At 33.7% G+C, this 17,460-nt stretch overlaps 1 protein-coding gene across 1 annotated transcript in view; it reads right to left on the bottom strand.

Annotated features, from left to right (window-relative positions):
* The window catches only part of Scr (homeobox sex combs reduced), a 34,825-nt gene extending 23,426 nt beyond the window's left edge, over positions 1 to 11,399 (bottom strand). The window contains exons 1-2 of the mRNA XM_013318720.1: positions 11,137 to 11,399; positions 7,508 to 8,418 (exon numbers count right to left, since the gene is read on the bottom strand). Coding sequence (XP_013174174.1) covers positions 7,508 to 8,267 — 760 coding nt within the window. The 5' untranslated portion in view covers positions 8,268 to 8,418; positions 11,137 to 11,399. The remainder of the gene's footprint in view (positions 1 to 7,507; positions 8,419 to 11,136) is intronic.
* Between the last annotated feature and the right edge of the window lie 6,061 nt (positions 11,400 to 17,460).

Here is a 17,460-nt window from a genome sequence, read left to right on the forward strand (position 1 = left end):
TGTCATCATATATGCTAGAATGGTCTCGTGGCCTTACCGTTCGCCGCCGTTGGTACGTAAGGTCGGCGGTTCAAATCCCAAGCCACTATTTTTTTTTGATATTTAAACTGTTTAATTTTAATATCGAAGCACATGTAATTAAATTCTATCGCCGTAGTTATTAGGTACTTTTTGATATTGCCTTGGACTAATGAGTTTGACCGTTAAAGTACTTTTCTATTTCAAACAAAAATGAAGGAGATAAAGCGATGCTATTGGCATGTAATTTGTTTATTACTCATGTTTGTTAAACTTGTACCGGTAAAAATAACACTTTTACTTTTACCTTTTACTGATACTGATTATATTTAAGAAACAAAGAAAAAAAACTGAATGTCAATATTCAAACTACATCAAATTTTTGGTCGATTGCAGTAAACATTCCAGTGTGCGTGGGCGCGCACACATATGTAGATAACACTTGTACGTATAGTTTCCGCGCGTACCATCTTTAAAACCCGCAAAGACAATCCACGCTCCGCCCACTCACTTCACCCGCGATGGTCTGACCTAATTGTTGTTAACTTTATTTAAATTTCTTTAGAATTTTTTTTTTATAATTTTTTATAATTTTTTTTATAATTTTCGCTGTCGGGTCTAAATTGTCGAGCAAAATTTTACATTACCAAATTTTTACTGGTTATGAAAAAATAACCCCGTGATTGATAAAATGAAAAAAAAAGTAGCCTGAGATTCGAACCGGTAAACTTACATATTACGGCAAACATACTAGAATACTGCGCCAATCTAGTATTATATATATTGTGACAAGGCAAAATTTGATATTAGTTAATACGTATCTGTCATATTCGGCGTGACAAACTTTTATATTTAAGCGTTATGACAGGAGAAGAAAAATATTGGGTTGCCCAGTAAGTTCGTGCCGCTTTATAAGGAAAATTGAAACCCTGTTCTCTTAAATTTTTGGAAATGTTTTTAAAGTATATTGGTACGACTCTATACCTAAAACGTCTTTTATTATTGGATAAAATTTTAAAAATTAGTTTTTATCTCAACCAATGAAATGAAATTATTCACAATATAGAAATTTTTGTGACGTTTGATAATGGTGGAAATCCGAAAATGAATCCACTTCAGCTACAGTCTATTGTAAGCTTTATATCGAAAATCAGAACGAACTTTCCGGACAACCTATAATGTTAATACAAAGTGTCAAATGAATGTAACAGAAGTAGTTTATTCCAAATTGTATCACAAGTATATAGAGATAGAGTTCAATTTTGTCAAATGTACCGATATTTTTGCGCACCTTGACTGCTTCGTTACTTATGACGCTGTGGCTGCTACGATATTTATGAGCATCTTGCATGTACTCATATATTTGACGCTGTGTATGTACCGATGTATTTGAGCAGGGTGAATGTATCTATTATTTTGAGGACTTTTGTTGTACCGATATAATTGAATACTTTTGGTGTACCTATATATTTGCATATCTTGTCTGTGACGATCTATATGACGCTGACTGTACATAGGACAATTTGATCCAGGATAACTCGTTGATAGTTACGTAAACTTGGGAATTATTCAAACTTTCGTGAGACATTATACTAAACTAACCAGTGAGCGACGGGCCGCGTCCGCGAAATAATACCAGTACCACTCATCCTGATGAAGGGCCCCCGATGGATTCGAAACTAATCGGTGCCGCCACCGGACGAATATACGTTAGTGTTTAGCCGTGTTTATATATCAGTTTAAACTTGGGAAGTATAGAATATCCTTACACAGAACAAACTTATCTTATAAAGAGATTAAATATTTTATTATAAATTGAATGTTATCGATTACCAACAGTGTGTACCAACATATTCAGCTAACACTGGCATGAAAGAAGCCATTTGCAAATTTAATTGATAATAAAACGAACACAAGGACTGCTGTAATGAAAACGGACTAAGTGTTTTAATTTCGTTTCAATAAGCCGTGTCGCCGTTCAGACACTGATTAAGTTCCTCATAAGGGCTCCTCTGATGCGCGCATGTGTTGCGCCTGCGCAGTATATTGCATATTCGAAATTAGCATAGGCATCTTGGGTCGTTACCTCACTCTGAACCGGTCTGCACTTTCCAGAACTTCAATTATTAAATTTTAACTGGGTATGAATTTACTTGTGAAACTTTTGTGCATTTAAACGAAATACAAACACAACGAGCTTTAGAGCGTAAGATAAGAAAGTCAGTTTTAGTTTAAAGAGGAAATTTTATTGGATTTTTTGATCATTTATATACTGAGTTTATATATTTTTAATTAATACTAATATAATGTGTAATATATTATGTTATTAATTCCCTTATCTTTCAAACTTTTATTAATTAACCTCATTAAATTTCTTATGCAAATATTTTTTTTTAAATTAATCTATTTCTGGTATCTGTTTTAATTTGTGTGTATATTTTAACATATTAAATATGCAAAAAGCTTGACCAGTCAACGTAGAAAAATATCTAAAAGAAAGCAGATTTATAAATAACATATTAGTTTTGCAATATTAATTTATTTAAAGAAACTATATGTGTATTCATTATTATATTGTAAAACAAGACTGGCCTTTAAAAATGTAGTAATTTAAAATTAATTTTAAAAAATAAACAGCCCTTTATGCATTATTCTCATTAACCAAGACGTTGCTAGAAATAAATTCACATTACACCTGTTTCTTCTATTTATCAATTGCCAGTATTTTTTTCTAATAATTTTAATGAGTATTACATTTTTAAATATGTTTTATAGAACAACTTGCATTTGTAATACAACAAATTGCACTATTAATATTTTAAAATAAGAACGAGCATGTAGTTTTTTTTTAAAATTAATCGCTAGCCGTAAAACCGCACCATTTTGGTTGTATAAGGCTAAAAGTTTCCATCAATAATTGAAAGAGGAACGTCTCGAGGGAATAGCGAAGGGCTTATGGGAATCTCGATGTCGAACTTACTTTTATTTATATCCCATGTCTTTGGAGAAAAACTATTTAGTATTAAACTAAAAAGTTTTTAAAATTTTTTCCAAAATAAAAACTTAAACTAAAGATAGTAAAATAATTTAATACTATGCAATTATTAACAACCCATGTACTTTATACTACGGTTTTCTTCTTTTGTGTAATTTCTTTTTTTTTTCTTTTCGAAAATTATCTGGCCGTCAACTCTAGTCGAGCTATATTAGCGGCCAGGAATAAAAGTGCACTTATTTATTCTGTTCTTATATACTAGTTTAATGGTATGACATATAGTGACGTCACATATTAGGGGTTCGCAGATTTCGCAGGCGATCTAATTCTGCAATATCATCGTCGCCATCGCACGGCCCTGAGAGTCGACCACGCCTCCGCCTGACTACTCCCCTTACCTCTTTTATTTATTTATTTTTTAACCAGTTAACTTTTAGAGGTTTTGTTTGTGAATCCTTTTGTAAATGTTATATATTTCCAAGCTGTTCAGAAACTGTGAGGGTCTAGAAATGTTACTGTCATAAATAGTGTACAAATGAAAGCGTTGCATCACTCTTTTCAAGTCTATTTAACTTATTTATGAAAAAAACTGTTATAAATCGAAGTGCCAATTATGTATGTATATTATTCAGGATAAAAAGCATCAGAAGAAAAAAAAGGTGCATGTGTTATTCTTGAAATGCAAGTTTATGCAGGTCCTGTTGTTTTTATGCTAACAATTTACATTTTTTAGCCTTAATATTGGTAATACGAGTCAAGTGGCAGCCGCGACATGCATAAACTGTTCAGATATCATTTATTAAACAAATGACGGTTGAGAGAGAATAACATAGCGATGCGACTGTACTCTGTTTATTACCACCCATGCAAAGAATCAATTAGGCGATGCTCATGCTTTAAATTAAGGGAAAGAGTAATTTTGTATTACATTAGCTACCCAAAATTATGAAGTTGTTTTTCCTTTTAAAATATATTTTTTAATAATTGTATAATGTTAAATGTAAAAGTTATCTTATATAAAAACAATGAACGCGTTCGTTAAAACAACTAAGCGTTCCACTGTTCCGAACTAAACTTGAAACATGCTAACTAAGAACAGCACGAAGCATGCCTTACCATAATATTATTTGAATCATAATTTACTGCGTACGGCGCGACCGAACGACTTGATTTATGTATATGTACGACTCGGCCGCTAATCTTTACTGGAATTTAATTTGTTATTTATTTACTAATCGCCGCCGCAGTGTATCTCGGAACAGGTAAGTTTTGCATGTAATTTGAATCGAGCGAAATATCCTGTTGGTCGCGGTCAGGAGCTTTTAACGAATCCGTATCCGTAACGATAAGTTATGTGAGAACGGAATAAACTCAATCTAAAATTGTCCTTTCGCTGTAAGAGTGTGTTTCCACTGTATAAAAGCATATGAGCATCGCTATTATTATAGATGTATCTTTAAACATTTGCATAAATGTTTCGGAACTAGTTGTTTGCAAAGTTAAATTCTAAAGCAAACGTTTACCAGGTAATATAAAGGTTTCATCATCGATTTAGCCGTCTAGCGTTTACTGAACACAAATATCCCTCACAGTTCAATCTTATGATAGGTAATTGTTGCCCTCTTGGGGTCAACTTCCCTCCGGACGTTGCTTTACTATGATTTGCAATAAACGTTTAGGTCAAACTCCGGTTAAAAGCAATCGAAAGAAACGACTATCGTTTTTCATAACCATCGATATTTTATTGTATTTAAATATACATACAGTAATTGAAAAAAAGGTCGAAGAAATAATAAAATTAATTAGTGTACTTTGAAGTCACATTCCTTATATTAAATTAGTAGAACAAAACCATAAATTTATCCTGAATTAAGTTGTAAAAGAAAGTCACGCGATTACGTCTAATTCGGTAATGTTGGTGCTATAGTACAATTCATCAAAAATATTTACTAAATAGGTAGAAGTGTATAGATTTGTTTTTGTATTTTTTATTATTGCAATATTACATACTTTCCAAATTGCCTAAGAAACCTTTGTCCTGTAACATAAAGCAATTTTAGCACAGTCGATAGAGAACTGATGCATTGAAAACACAAATCAATACGTTTAACTTATAATATTTTTTATCTAACTTTATAACCATTTGCTCGTCAGTATAAAGAAACCGACACGAGTGTTTGCAGAGGGATCGACACGCATACCTCTAGGTCGCTGCCACTTGCGCCACGTCCTGAGTAATGGCCGCGAGGCATGAAAGAATCGACCTACGGCCCCCTTTTAACTTTATTACCATACTTCGCCATGCTTCTGAAAAGCAGCTTCTTTGTACTAGATAATATATTCATAATGAATTTAGCGTAGATAGAGTTTTAAGCTATCTATGAAAGTTGGTTACGCGATCGTAGAGTTTTGTAATTTAAAGTCGCTAATCAAGTTGGGTTGGAGTACTAATCGGCGTTGATTGTTTTCTTGGTTTTGTTAATTACTTTTTAACGTCAGACACAGACGCTTAGGAGGTTAAGACGAATAGTAAAAATGAAAATACAGAATCGGACAGAAAAAATAAGTGTCAGAAAGTGAAAAAACTCTGTCAGAATATGTTGAAGATCAGATGTTACTATATTTATATGTAATTAAATAAAAAAAGAAAAATTTTAATTAAAAATCTTACTAACATTATAAACGCGAATGTGTAGATAGATGAATGGGTAGATAGATGTTTGGTAGAAGTTGTGTCCAGAACCGCTAATCGGATTTCGCTGAAATTTAACGTAGATGTAGAATAAACTCTAGAAAACCACATAGGCTACTAATTATTATTTTATTTAAGTCAGCGCAGATGAAGTCGGGCGGCAGCTAGTTACTGAATAAATTATAATTATTTAAAATGTAAATGTTTCGCGGTTTATCATTTTGCCTTTGAAATTGATTAATTAACTGTTTAATTTACAACGTTTTAGTTTTAAGTTCACACGAAATTATAAAAGAAATTCCCCATTACATTATAAACGTATCGATTTCAGTCAATGTTAAATTCCAGACGTGAAAAGATAAACCGCTCGCTAGTAATTAAACAAACGTTATCTTTGCCAGTAAACGCTATTTTTCTTCTATTTAAAGAGTATTTGATGTTATCTTTTAAATGTTTAATAAAGTAAACAGCTAATGAAAATTAGGCATTACAATCGAATGCATTCAAAATTTTGTGTAAAATACACACGTAATCGTGAGTTTTCATTGCAAAACAAATTGTCACCTCTTTTCATTTTTGTCTCGAAAAATACAGTTTACAATATGATTTTATACAGATGTTACTACAGTAATACCTTATGTATAAAAATAAATCAATTTCAAAAAAGTCTTTTCATTAGAGTCTTTGGAGAAAAAAGTTTTTTCTCGTGCAGATTTCAACATAGGTGTGTTATCTTAAAACAACTAAAATAGAACAATTCTAATGATTTTTTACAAACCTTGGCAAGGTCAGAGCGTGTTGAACGTCAGTAAAACAATAGTGTGTCAGCGAGATTCCCGGAACGGCGTGCGACATCTGCGCCCGTCTTTATCTCAGGACATCTAACGCGACAGCCGTTGCGTTTGTACGTCTCATGTTCTTTATTATTACTTCCATCGCTTTTATTTCTGTTTTAATTGCTTTGACACTACTGAGTTGACTACGACTTAACAAGTTGTCTATGATGACTACACTACGAACTGTCTGGCGTATTACATTACTCTGTGTTGGGATATGAAAAAAACCGTACTATTTAGTGGGTGAAATATATGTGTGTACTTTTACTACAAAATTTGTTGAATTTCACTATTTAATTTAATTTCAAGTTAATTGTCTATATTCCTTTATAGCCCAAACTATTATAGCGTTGTTATTTGATCTCGTTGTTGTCCCTCTTATGTGTTAGTAACGTGGTTGTAGTAAAATCTAATCTGAATATGGCTATAAGAATATTTTCAAAAGCAGTGGACTATTAAAAACAGATTAACCTCTATCAAAAGATCTGATTCACTGTTAACACCAGAAGTTTCGAATCCGTCAAATCCGACGTCACGGTGACGGCGCACTTTCCTCATCATTAGGAGTCTAAAAGAAAAAAAAAGTGTTCGACGCTCCGCCGTAAGCGCCCGCCAACAAACAAAGCCATTACGCCTTATTATGGACTCCATCCATCAGACATCCATATTGATCAGACAGTAATGCATGCTAATGTTTTATAAATAGATATATAATTTATTTTGTCTCCACCTTGGCATCCAATTGATGAATCGTTTCATAATTGAGCGAAAAGTAGATTGTAACGTAGGCGTGGTTTGGACGCCGGCATCGACGAGGAAGCTCGCGCTATTAATGATTTCACGCCGATGGTAAAAAAGTGTGAATCGAGTTTTTCCACCATTCATTGTTCTCGCGCTCTATGAACACGACCAAGCAAAACAGTTATTAATTCGGCATGCGCAAGAGAGAAAAAAAAAGATACTTACTTTGTCCGAGATGCACTCTTTTCATCCACGGGTAAATCTGCGGAGGATTTGCTTGCGAGTTCGACGCCTTGGAGTTCTTTGTGTTGTTAGAGCTGGAGTTATTCGCTTCGTTGCTTTCATTGCTCGACGTACTGGACGCTGGGCTGGAAATGTTCTGGTTCACGTTAGCCTTGTGCTCCACTGGCGACGCAATCGGTGTAGTCAGGCCGAGCTTGGCGCTGTTGTTGCCGGTGGCGTTCTGACCGACCGGTCCAAAGCCAGGGGAGGTTCTACCAGGTCCGGATGAAGTGGACAGATCTTGAGGAGAGGCCACGCCGGTAGTAGAGGTCGAGTCAGCGAATTTGCAACTCGCGTTTGCCGCCTGGCTAGGCGTTGTCGACATCAGGTTGGGCGAGAGTGCGCCAGGGCTAGGGTTCGAGTGCTGGTGCATATGACTCGGGGTACCTCCGAGTCTTTGAGGGTGAAGCTGAGTGTAGTCGATCATCGTCTGCGGCTGCATGTGAGCGCCCGTCGCTGGCGTTGCATATGGATGTTGCGGATAATGGTGTCCGACCTGCGGTGGTGAATAACACGTGTTAGGATACGCTGTCGCCGCCGCGTTCGGATTGTAGTAGTCGGCTCCCGGCGTGGGCAAACCCGGGTGTCCACCTTGCTCGACGGGCGTCCCCGTACGCCCGGGTGCCTGGTTTCCATAGCAGGACGCCAGTGAGTTGACGAATTGATAGGAACTCATCCCTGCGTTGTAATTTAGGTCGTTCATCGGTAACAGATTGTCTTCGCCTATTTTCTCAAATTCACTCGAAGGCTATCATTCTTTAGACGAGAGAATAGTCTAGATGGACATGTTAAGTGCTTCGGACGTTTGTGCTCCGGTACAATTGTCCTCTCGTAGCAGAGTTTGATGGATGGACCTGTGATAGAATAAGACACATTAGTTGGTCAAGTGTGATATCCTGTTAGGGAAGACTTATGGTATTGTTCGTGATAAATGTACAGCCGTATTGAACGAGCACGTGTTCTGGATTGTCTACATTGTAACATAGTTTTAGAAAATAAATCGTTTGTTTGAGTATTATAGACACATTAGACGATGTAATAATTTCACGTGTGTTGTTCACTGTTAATTAACACACTATAATTAGCGCTCGATTGCTATTTTAATTTCGAGATGCACGAAGTGTGAAAAACAGGCACGCGATCACAATATATCTAGTTATAATAATCTTGTTTTTGCATAAAGTCAATGTGCATTCACAAGACAACCGTATGAAGAACGCAGGAACAAATGTTGTACGGACACATGTTAAAGCAATTGTATTTAAATTAACATTACAAAAATACTTTTTCATTATGCATTATGAGTGTAATTATATGCATGATTTAAAAAATGTTTTGTTAAATAGTAACTTAAACGAAACGGATGACAGAACTATAATAATGAGTTGGCTTGTTGGTTCACTGAGTGCATGTTAGGGAGAATAAGCAAAATTGAGATTATACTGTTTACTTTTTAAGTGTATTATTGTTAGATTTAGGCTACCACCTCATCTAGTGGCAAAAACATACATACAATGAGAATATTAATTACCGTTTTACTTAATAAAAATAATCTTCATAAAATTTACTCTCTTAAGAGAAGTATAGCATACACGGGGGTCTATTACAAAACGATAAATTAATAAAGCGACTTTCATGTCTAACGCGCACACATGTCAAGTGCGGAAAAAATCAGCTCCGCCACGTGGTCGGGCTATAAAAGTGTCCGCCGAGGTTTATGGGTGTGCGCGGTAGGCCGAATGTGACTTCGCCCGATTTATGGACGTACCTCGATGCATACATCTTTAAGAGCAAATTAGCAGTCATTGTGCATTCGATTTATTCGTCGCTTACGCAGCACCGATGACAAATGTGTGAAATTTCGACCGGTACTCGTGATATTTTTGTGCGCTTGCGACGGGATGATGTTACTTTTTGATGTTCACACTTTTGAAGATTATTTTAAATTTAGATTTAAACATAGAATGGAATTATTTGTATAATTATATGATGAGATGTTGAATTGGTATATGTAAAATTCTTGTACATGACTTAGATACAGAGGAGATAGAGATGTTATTCGATTTTTTCTGTTAAAAAGAAAAGCTAAGAAATAAATTTTATCCACCTTCCTAACCATTAACGCTAGTTATTAATCTCAACGGATGTTAATTAAATTTGGCATAGATGTAAAACATAGTCTGGAAGAACACATAGACTACTTTTTTTTAATTCCGCGCAGACAGTTTCGCGGGCGACAGCTAGTGTTTTATAGAATCTAAAGATTGTAGAAGTAATCTGTAATCCGATAGTAAGTGATCAAGGCTAGAGATATACATCTAATACACCCGAAGACATGCATTATTGTCTTAAAAAAATTATTTACGCTCTATTCCTCAAAGAACTATCAGACATATCGGTACGGAGATAGAGCTCTTAAATTACCTTTCATAATTATACTTCTTCTTATTAATTATATTTTAATATATTGACAAGTACTAGTACCTAATAATAGTTGAGAAATATTTCATTTGTTTCAACTTTTTTTTTTAATTGAATACAAAAATTCGTTCTAATTCACAGTATTTTAAATACATATGTAAATAGCACATAAAAATTAAATAGTATGCCAATATGTTTTTCAACAAACAATTCAGTATCCTCTTTACCCCCATAGTTTAATACGTGTGTGCGGAGTGACATCAGAACGACATGTGTTCGGTTTATTTCAGTTTTAAATTTTTGTCACTCCCGTCCGGTCCAAATTAAATGGGCCGAACGATTTCATTGCTTTTGTTGTTTTACTTCATTTCTCTAACATCTTGAAGCGGATTCAAATACGACATCCTTTGATGAGGCGACATAGTTTTAGAAGTTTGTATTTTCTGATTCGATTGCTTTTATTATAACAATCTTAAGGAGAAGCCATAACACTATTTTTAATACTCTACTTTAACTAAGTTCTTAATATAAATATTTATTAATCTTATTCTAAGGATATAGGTAAACATAATATTTAGACGAGACACTCTTGTCCATATAAGTATAGTCTTAAAATTACCTTAAGTCGAAATTACCAATTCATCAGTAGATTTGGTGCATCCAGGAAAATGTATAGAACTGATTTCAAGAAAGCGTACATCGAATCTAAATATTTTTTATTAATACACCTGCGATTTTATTAATCTAATAGAACTTTGTCTAAGCACTCCATGCTTAGTCAAAGATAAATAAAATTACTCTTAATTGAAATTATAAACTCACAATTAATGTATGTTCAGAAAACGACTACAAGTTGTAGTGTGAACGTTACAAAACATTTTATGATCATAAATCTTATAGACATGATGAAAGCGTGCTCCTGTCGCAATTAACATTTATTTTATTAGGCAATAATGCCAAGAGGCCCCGAGTTTATTATAAACTGCGCCACATCAAGTGGCCAGTTCGAATCCACAAAGTCCGCGAAGATTTACTGCGCTACGCTTTGATTTTATGACTTCGCGCCTCCGTTACTCAGATAATATTAAATGCACATTATAATACTCGAGAAAAAATAATACTCAAATATTATTTAAGATTAATATACTCACTTCGGCTACGGTCAAATTGGACACTAAAAAGAACTTTTACAAACACATTCAAGAGAAAGTATTTCACATCAACATCCCACTAGTGTTTTCAAAATAATCTTACACTTTTACACATATAACGAAGTTGAAAATAAAGTATTTAAAATTCGAATGGAATACTATCGCGTTTCGAAATTTGAACTTTCGAATGAAGCGCGCTCGGATATTCGTCCGAAAGTTCGGCGCGCGGCGGAAAACGGCTCGTGTTTTCCCGGCGTTCGGGCATCGAGTGCAGCGCGCGTCTGGCTGAGGTGAGCGCTGGCCGTGCGCGGGGCGTTCGCGGGGCGAGAGGTGCGCGCGGGGGGCAGTGCGGGGGGCGGGGCACCTGGCCCGCTACCAGCCACCACGTGTGCCTGCCCGCGCCCGCACCCGCTTCCGCGCCCGCCGACAGCGATTAGCGTAATTAGAGTACCTACGCCGTCGCAGCACCACCTATCGGATTTCAATGGACCGATTGATGATTATTGATGGTAAACGATCGACGGCTACGTGTTTTGTGGCACTCATTCTACGCCGATATGCAATTATGAACATTTTTTTATGTATCAATTCACTTCGACACATTGAATCGAAATTGTTCTAGCGCTTCTTGTCATTTATATTGAATAAGATATATGTACTGATTTTCCTTTAGACATTCATAACTAATACATAAGGATATAACCAAATATCTAATTCATCAATCTTTTTAGTAAATTTCCTTTGACATTTTTAAGATTTATTTGCGTATTACTATCTTTATTGGCAGATCTAGTTTCGATGAGTTTGTAAGGGGTCATGTCAAAATATTTCTACGACGTAGCCACTAAAGACATTTCATATTATGTCAGTCAACTTGGTCTACGGCTCTGCAAATATTCTTCAGTTAATTAAATTTAATTCTTACTTATAATGTTAGTATTGAAAATTGAGCCTTAATTATCATAAGTTATGACTAATTTGAATCTATATAGATTGCAAACGTATTTCCTTTGAGATAGCAACAACATTTATATCGCCTCATTTGCACAAAAACTAACAGACAAACACAAACACATCCATCAAGAGTGGAATTAAAATGATTCCTCATACGCGGTACTTAGTATCAGTCTGTTGTAGCGGACATTCGCCATGCATCAGTCGGGACGCGACACGACATCTTTGTGAGGAGTAAAAATTGCCGACCGCTATCCATAATAAATAACCGACACTATGTGTCTATTTTTATTCACCCTGGAATTGTTTTAAACGGTTGTACTGCAGTAATATTTAATATTCTTACACCAAGGCTAGTGAACCTAGAACCATTGGATTTTTTTTACTGCAGGGTATTAGTTGCAATAGTTATTTCTTGTTTACTCTACCAGATAAAAGAAGAGTTCTAAATAATATTAGAAAATGTCAAATGAAACAGATTAGTCGATATGTTAAGAAATGAGTGACCACTAAAATGTGATTATGTTTCGATAAAATATAAAAGGATCCTATAACATTATTGACACGGGATCTTATATATTGGAAAGTGTTAGTGAAGCAGCGCTATTTTCATTAATAACTTAAAAAAAAATATTGGTAGGTTATGTTTAAAAAATATATTGATATCCCGCGATATACATGCCTCTAAGAGTATGATAGAACTATAAGTTTTCCAAATAATTGGTTTTACTATTTCCTTATGTTAATTCCCCTCATATTATAGTCGAAGTAACATGGAGCTTCACTGGATCAACGCTTTTCTTTCTTCTGAAACCCGCTATACACGTATAGTTTTAACTTCACAATTCGACTATATAGTTAAAATTTAAGATGTGTAACGAAACATGAGAACTGTAAAGTTTAACTGACAATTACAATTTTATTTATAGTTAGTTTCTGACGCCAAAATCTTTGTATATACTATATCGATATCTTTGTTTTGTCAAATATAATTAGAGGGATGAGGACATATTTTAAATAGGAATTTTCGTCTCCACTTCGTCTAACTGTTCGTCAATTAAAACTGAAAGGTGTGTAGCGGCCTTTACACAAATTGTAGTAAAGTATACAACTTTTTCAAATGTTTTCCACTTTCGTGGTCGTAGATATTTTAGTATTTTGTGATAGATAAACAATGCCATCTCTTATATGTTCATTGCAAAGAGACAGGCATGTCACCGTAATTGAAAGCCACAATTAGATGTTATTGTGGCCATAATCGTAATCATATTAATGTAGTGTAGTAGTAGTAGGTGGATGGTTGTTTGTTAGAAGGTATCTTTGGAACGGATTAAAGGATCTCGAAGGAATACATAGACTACTTATAACTTAATTAATTCTGCGCGGACAGAGTCTTGGGCGACAGCTAGTCCTTAAATATATTGAATCATTTTAAGACGACTTAACATTTTAATACATTTAACCTCCACGAGCTTTAGTATTTTCATGTATATAATAATCTAGCGTTGTATCTTTTATTATTAATTAATTAATGTCTGTACAATCTGTATTAGTTGGCATAAATGATTTAATAACATAAATCACGTCCACATTCGCCTTAATAATGAACATTTGTTTTACGCGGTTTTAATTGTAATGAAGTGTTAATTATACGATGCGCATTCGTCTGATGAATTATTTAGAAAATGCCTAAACGCGTTCAATTAACGACTTTGTACACGGCAAGGCAAATAATTTGTTTAATTCATATCATTGTTAAAAATTCTAAAGGTTATTAACATCTCTTAAACATATCAAAAAAATCATATTTAACTTTAATTTAAGCTTAAATAAGTAAGTTTTAGACCTACTTTCTTGTATTTAATTGAAGACATTAATAATACCAGTAAGTAATTAAGAAATAAATTAGTGTAAAGTTGAAAAAAATGTTTACTTGAAACGCACTTAACACTTAGTTACATTTGAGTTTTTTCAAAACGATGAATGTGATACTATAAATATAAGTAAAGGAATTATAAATACTCTCGAATATATGGAAAATAGCTGTCTTCTGCGACTTTGTTTGCGAGTGACTAAAAGTGGATAGTAGCCAATTCTCATATAAAATTTTATAAAAATCGGACCATCTCAGAGCTCTTTTGGAGGAGTATGGTAACTAACATTGTGACAAGTAAACTTTATATATTAGATTTACTTATAGCATTATTATTATAAATATATAATATAGACTAAGATATATTAACTAATGCAATTTTTAACAATAAACTAACAAAGAATCTAATGAATAGTCTTAAATCTATGATATAAAATAAAATATTAAAAAACGATATTTACTTATAACTACATCTTAAGCACAATATTTTCTACGTCTGATTCATTTATACACTTTCATTGAGTATAGAAAAAAATTCTGCATTCGCTAACATAATTAAGCATTATTTAAAGCTATTTTCAATGCGCCAATAATACATTATAGGAATTTAGTGACAAAAATCATATTGGAAAAGGCAATACTCATAAATCACTGTTGTAATACATATTTAAGTTTCTGTAGACTGAATATAAGGTAGATAACTATTGTAAGCCCCTGGTGACACCTTGGCTTCTCGAGGGTCATAAAATTTATTAGGACTTAATAATCTCGACCTCACAAAACACGCACATGCTTCCAAACATAACCGATGTCTTCTCTGACTTCCACAAAATTTATGACACAAGGGTGCACGCGGTCTCCTTTCTTTGTACTAGATGTGATAAGGATGGAATTTGTTTATTTGAAAATCGTTTATGGGTATTTAATTGGTCTTAGGGTAAGGAATATGATTTAGTGTTAGTGTTTTTCTGATTTGAATTTTGTTGAGAGATAATTCTTATGGGATTGCTTGTACAAAAAAAAAACTTTTCTTACTGCATTGTTCAGGATTAAATCAACCCTACATTGCTATATACATAGCCTTCATTCGCACGGGCGGTTTTTTAACGCCGCTTTAAAACTTGGCGTTGGCGGCATCACCCTTGTTCCATTTGCCCAGCGTTCAAAACGTAACACTAAGCGATAAAAAACGTCGCGTTTAAAACAGTTACGTTTTATTTAAACGCTTTTAAAACGCACGATAAAAAAGTTCCTTTACGAATGAGGACTAAATCACCATAACGTGTTCACTATATATAAGTTTGTTAGCTTAGCCGCATACATGAAACATTAATAACAACCTAAGTTTTTATAAGATTTCCTTAAAGGCCGGCAACGCATCTGCACCTCTGGTGTTGCAGATGTCCATGGGTGTCGTTGATCACCTCGGTATTCCGTTCGTTTGTCTCCTTCTCTTATAAAAGAAAAAAAGATTTTTCACACCCTTTACCTAACGTGATGTTGTAATACTGTAACAAGTAATTTACTATTCCTGGAATCGGATAGGAAAGAGAGTTGTTATTGTTCGTCTAAATATATTCCGAGTTTGCAATTGTTCTTTAAATACTACCTAGGTAGTGTATTCTAAGATATATGGGTCTTATGATAAATAGATATGTCGGCACTGAAAATTGTTTTTGTTTCCTTTCAGTCATTTGTTTTGTTCCATCGTTTTAATTTATTTTAAGGGGATTACCAAGAGATTGTAACATTGTTGTTATTGTTGCGTAAATAGAAAAACAGTTCTTAAATTTTTTTTAATGTTCGAAGTGATCATTTAAAGTGGCCTCGTAAGTTTTTTGTTTTTTTTTATTTTTTATTTAACGATTAGCAAATAATTATTGTAACCATATAGAATGTAAAATTATTACAAAAGTAAAAAAAAGAAAGATTATGCACAATTCATTAATTTAAAGCTGAAAATAAAAAAAACCTTATACTTAAATTATTTTACGATACTGAAATTAATATCGCAACATAATCTTCATTTAAAAAAGAAAAAACTTGGTAATATCATTAAGCTGTTAAAATATTTTTTTTTTCATTTTAAAGGTGTTACATACAAGCAATGCAAGTCGATAATAATGATCACGGCTTATAATAGTACATAATTACTTAATTCATCACTTAATTTGCAATTGAATGGTAAAAAATTTGCATACGATATTTACATGAAATGCCGTCTCTCACGCACACGGTGTTATTTCATACGTGTGAGTGGGACAAACAGTGCATTGCGTTGCGGCTTTGTTGCAAGCGTGCGTAGTGCAGTGGCGAGGGGCGCGGCGGCTTGCGTTGCGCACTGTACCGCCATTGGTTGACGCTGTTGAGTGGGGTGCGAACGTCGACAAGGAAACTTTCTACTATAGCCGTGGAAAACTTTTAGAAAGTATTGAAAATTTCCATATTGTATTTCATCAACACATTTCCACTATTCTGTTCTTCTTTATTATTTGATTGTAACTTTTTTCCTATTATTATGTAGTTATTTTTTTTACTTAATATTAAATTTTATTTTAAACAAATTGGTAGCCAGTGTTATTCGTATAAATTTAACAAAAAATCCGGTGAAAACCGGAAATATATGAAACCTAGGAATCTTATACTTGATATCACTATTTTCGCGTAACATTTCTTATGAATTATGTATATCACATTTTCAATATAGATTTCCTTCGAAATGTATATATTTCCAGGCGATACTTGGAATTGTATTTCCTAGGAATTTTCTAAAATGACGTATTACATATATAGTCGTTGACATAGACTTACATAATGCTATATCATACTTACAATATTAAGAAAACGCCTTTTTTGTCATTTTCTTATTAGACATAAAAATCCAATTTTACTTTTTTACCATTGCCCAGGAGTTAAATATGTGATATCAAAAAATTATGTTTTGTTCTACTTTTGGTTTTATCAATTGAATTTAAGAAAGAAGAAGAAATATTAAACATCCTGTAACATTCATAAAGTTTTAGACATTTTAACAGAACTTACTCCGCAATTAAAAATAAATTGATCTATTCTATAGTTTTTCGTCTAATAGAATCATGAGCTAATAGGAGTATCGATAAGGTTCATTTTAGTTAAAGAGAAATAGGGTTGACCACTTCCTAAATGCATTACGTAGGAATCCGCCTATTTGTAGAGATAGAATAGATGTTTGCTTTATTTGAAGTAAACACAAAAATCTCTTATTGGTTTTTGTTAGAATATTTTAAACAATTCCAGAATATCTCCACTTGGTATAGGGTAGACCAATATCATATCAACCACTTGGTTTAGATTTTTATTAAGGAAAATGGAAAATAATTTTAAGCAGTTTTTATTCCTAAGTAAGTAAAGAATCGATAGTTAAGTACATACTTTGCAAATTCTTAAGCGTTTTAAAAAAAAAAATATTTTTTTTAACTTCCTCTATTTATTTTATATTTCATTTATGAAATCAAGTG

Source organism: Papilio xuthus, unplaced genomic scaffold (genome assembly GCF_000836235.2).
Source record: "Papilio xuthus unplaced genomic scaffold, Pxut_1.1 DF826923.1, whole genome shotgun sequence".
NCBI classification, from domain to species: Eukaryota; Metazoa; Arthropoda; class Insecta; order Lepidoptera; family Papilionidae; genus Papilio; species Papilio xuthus.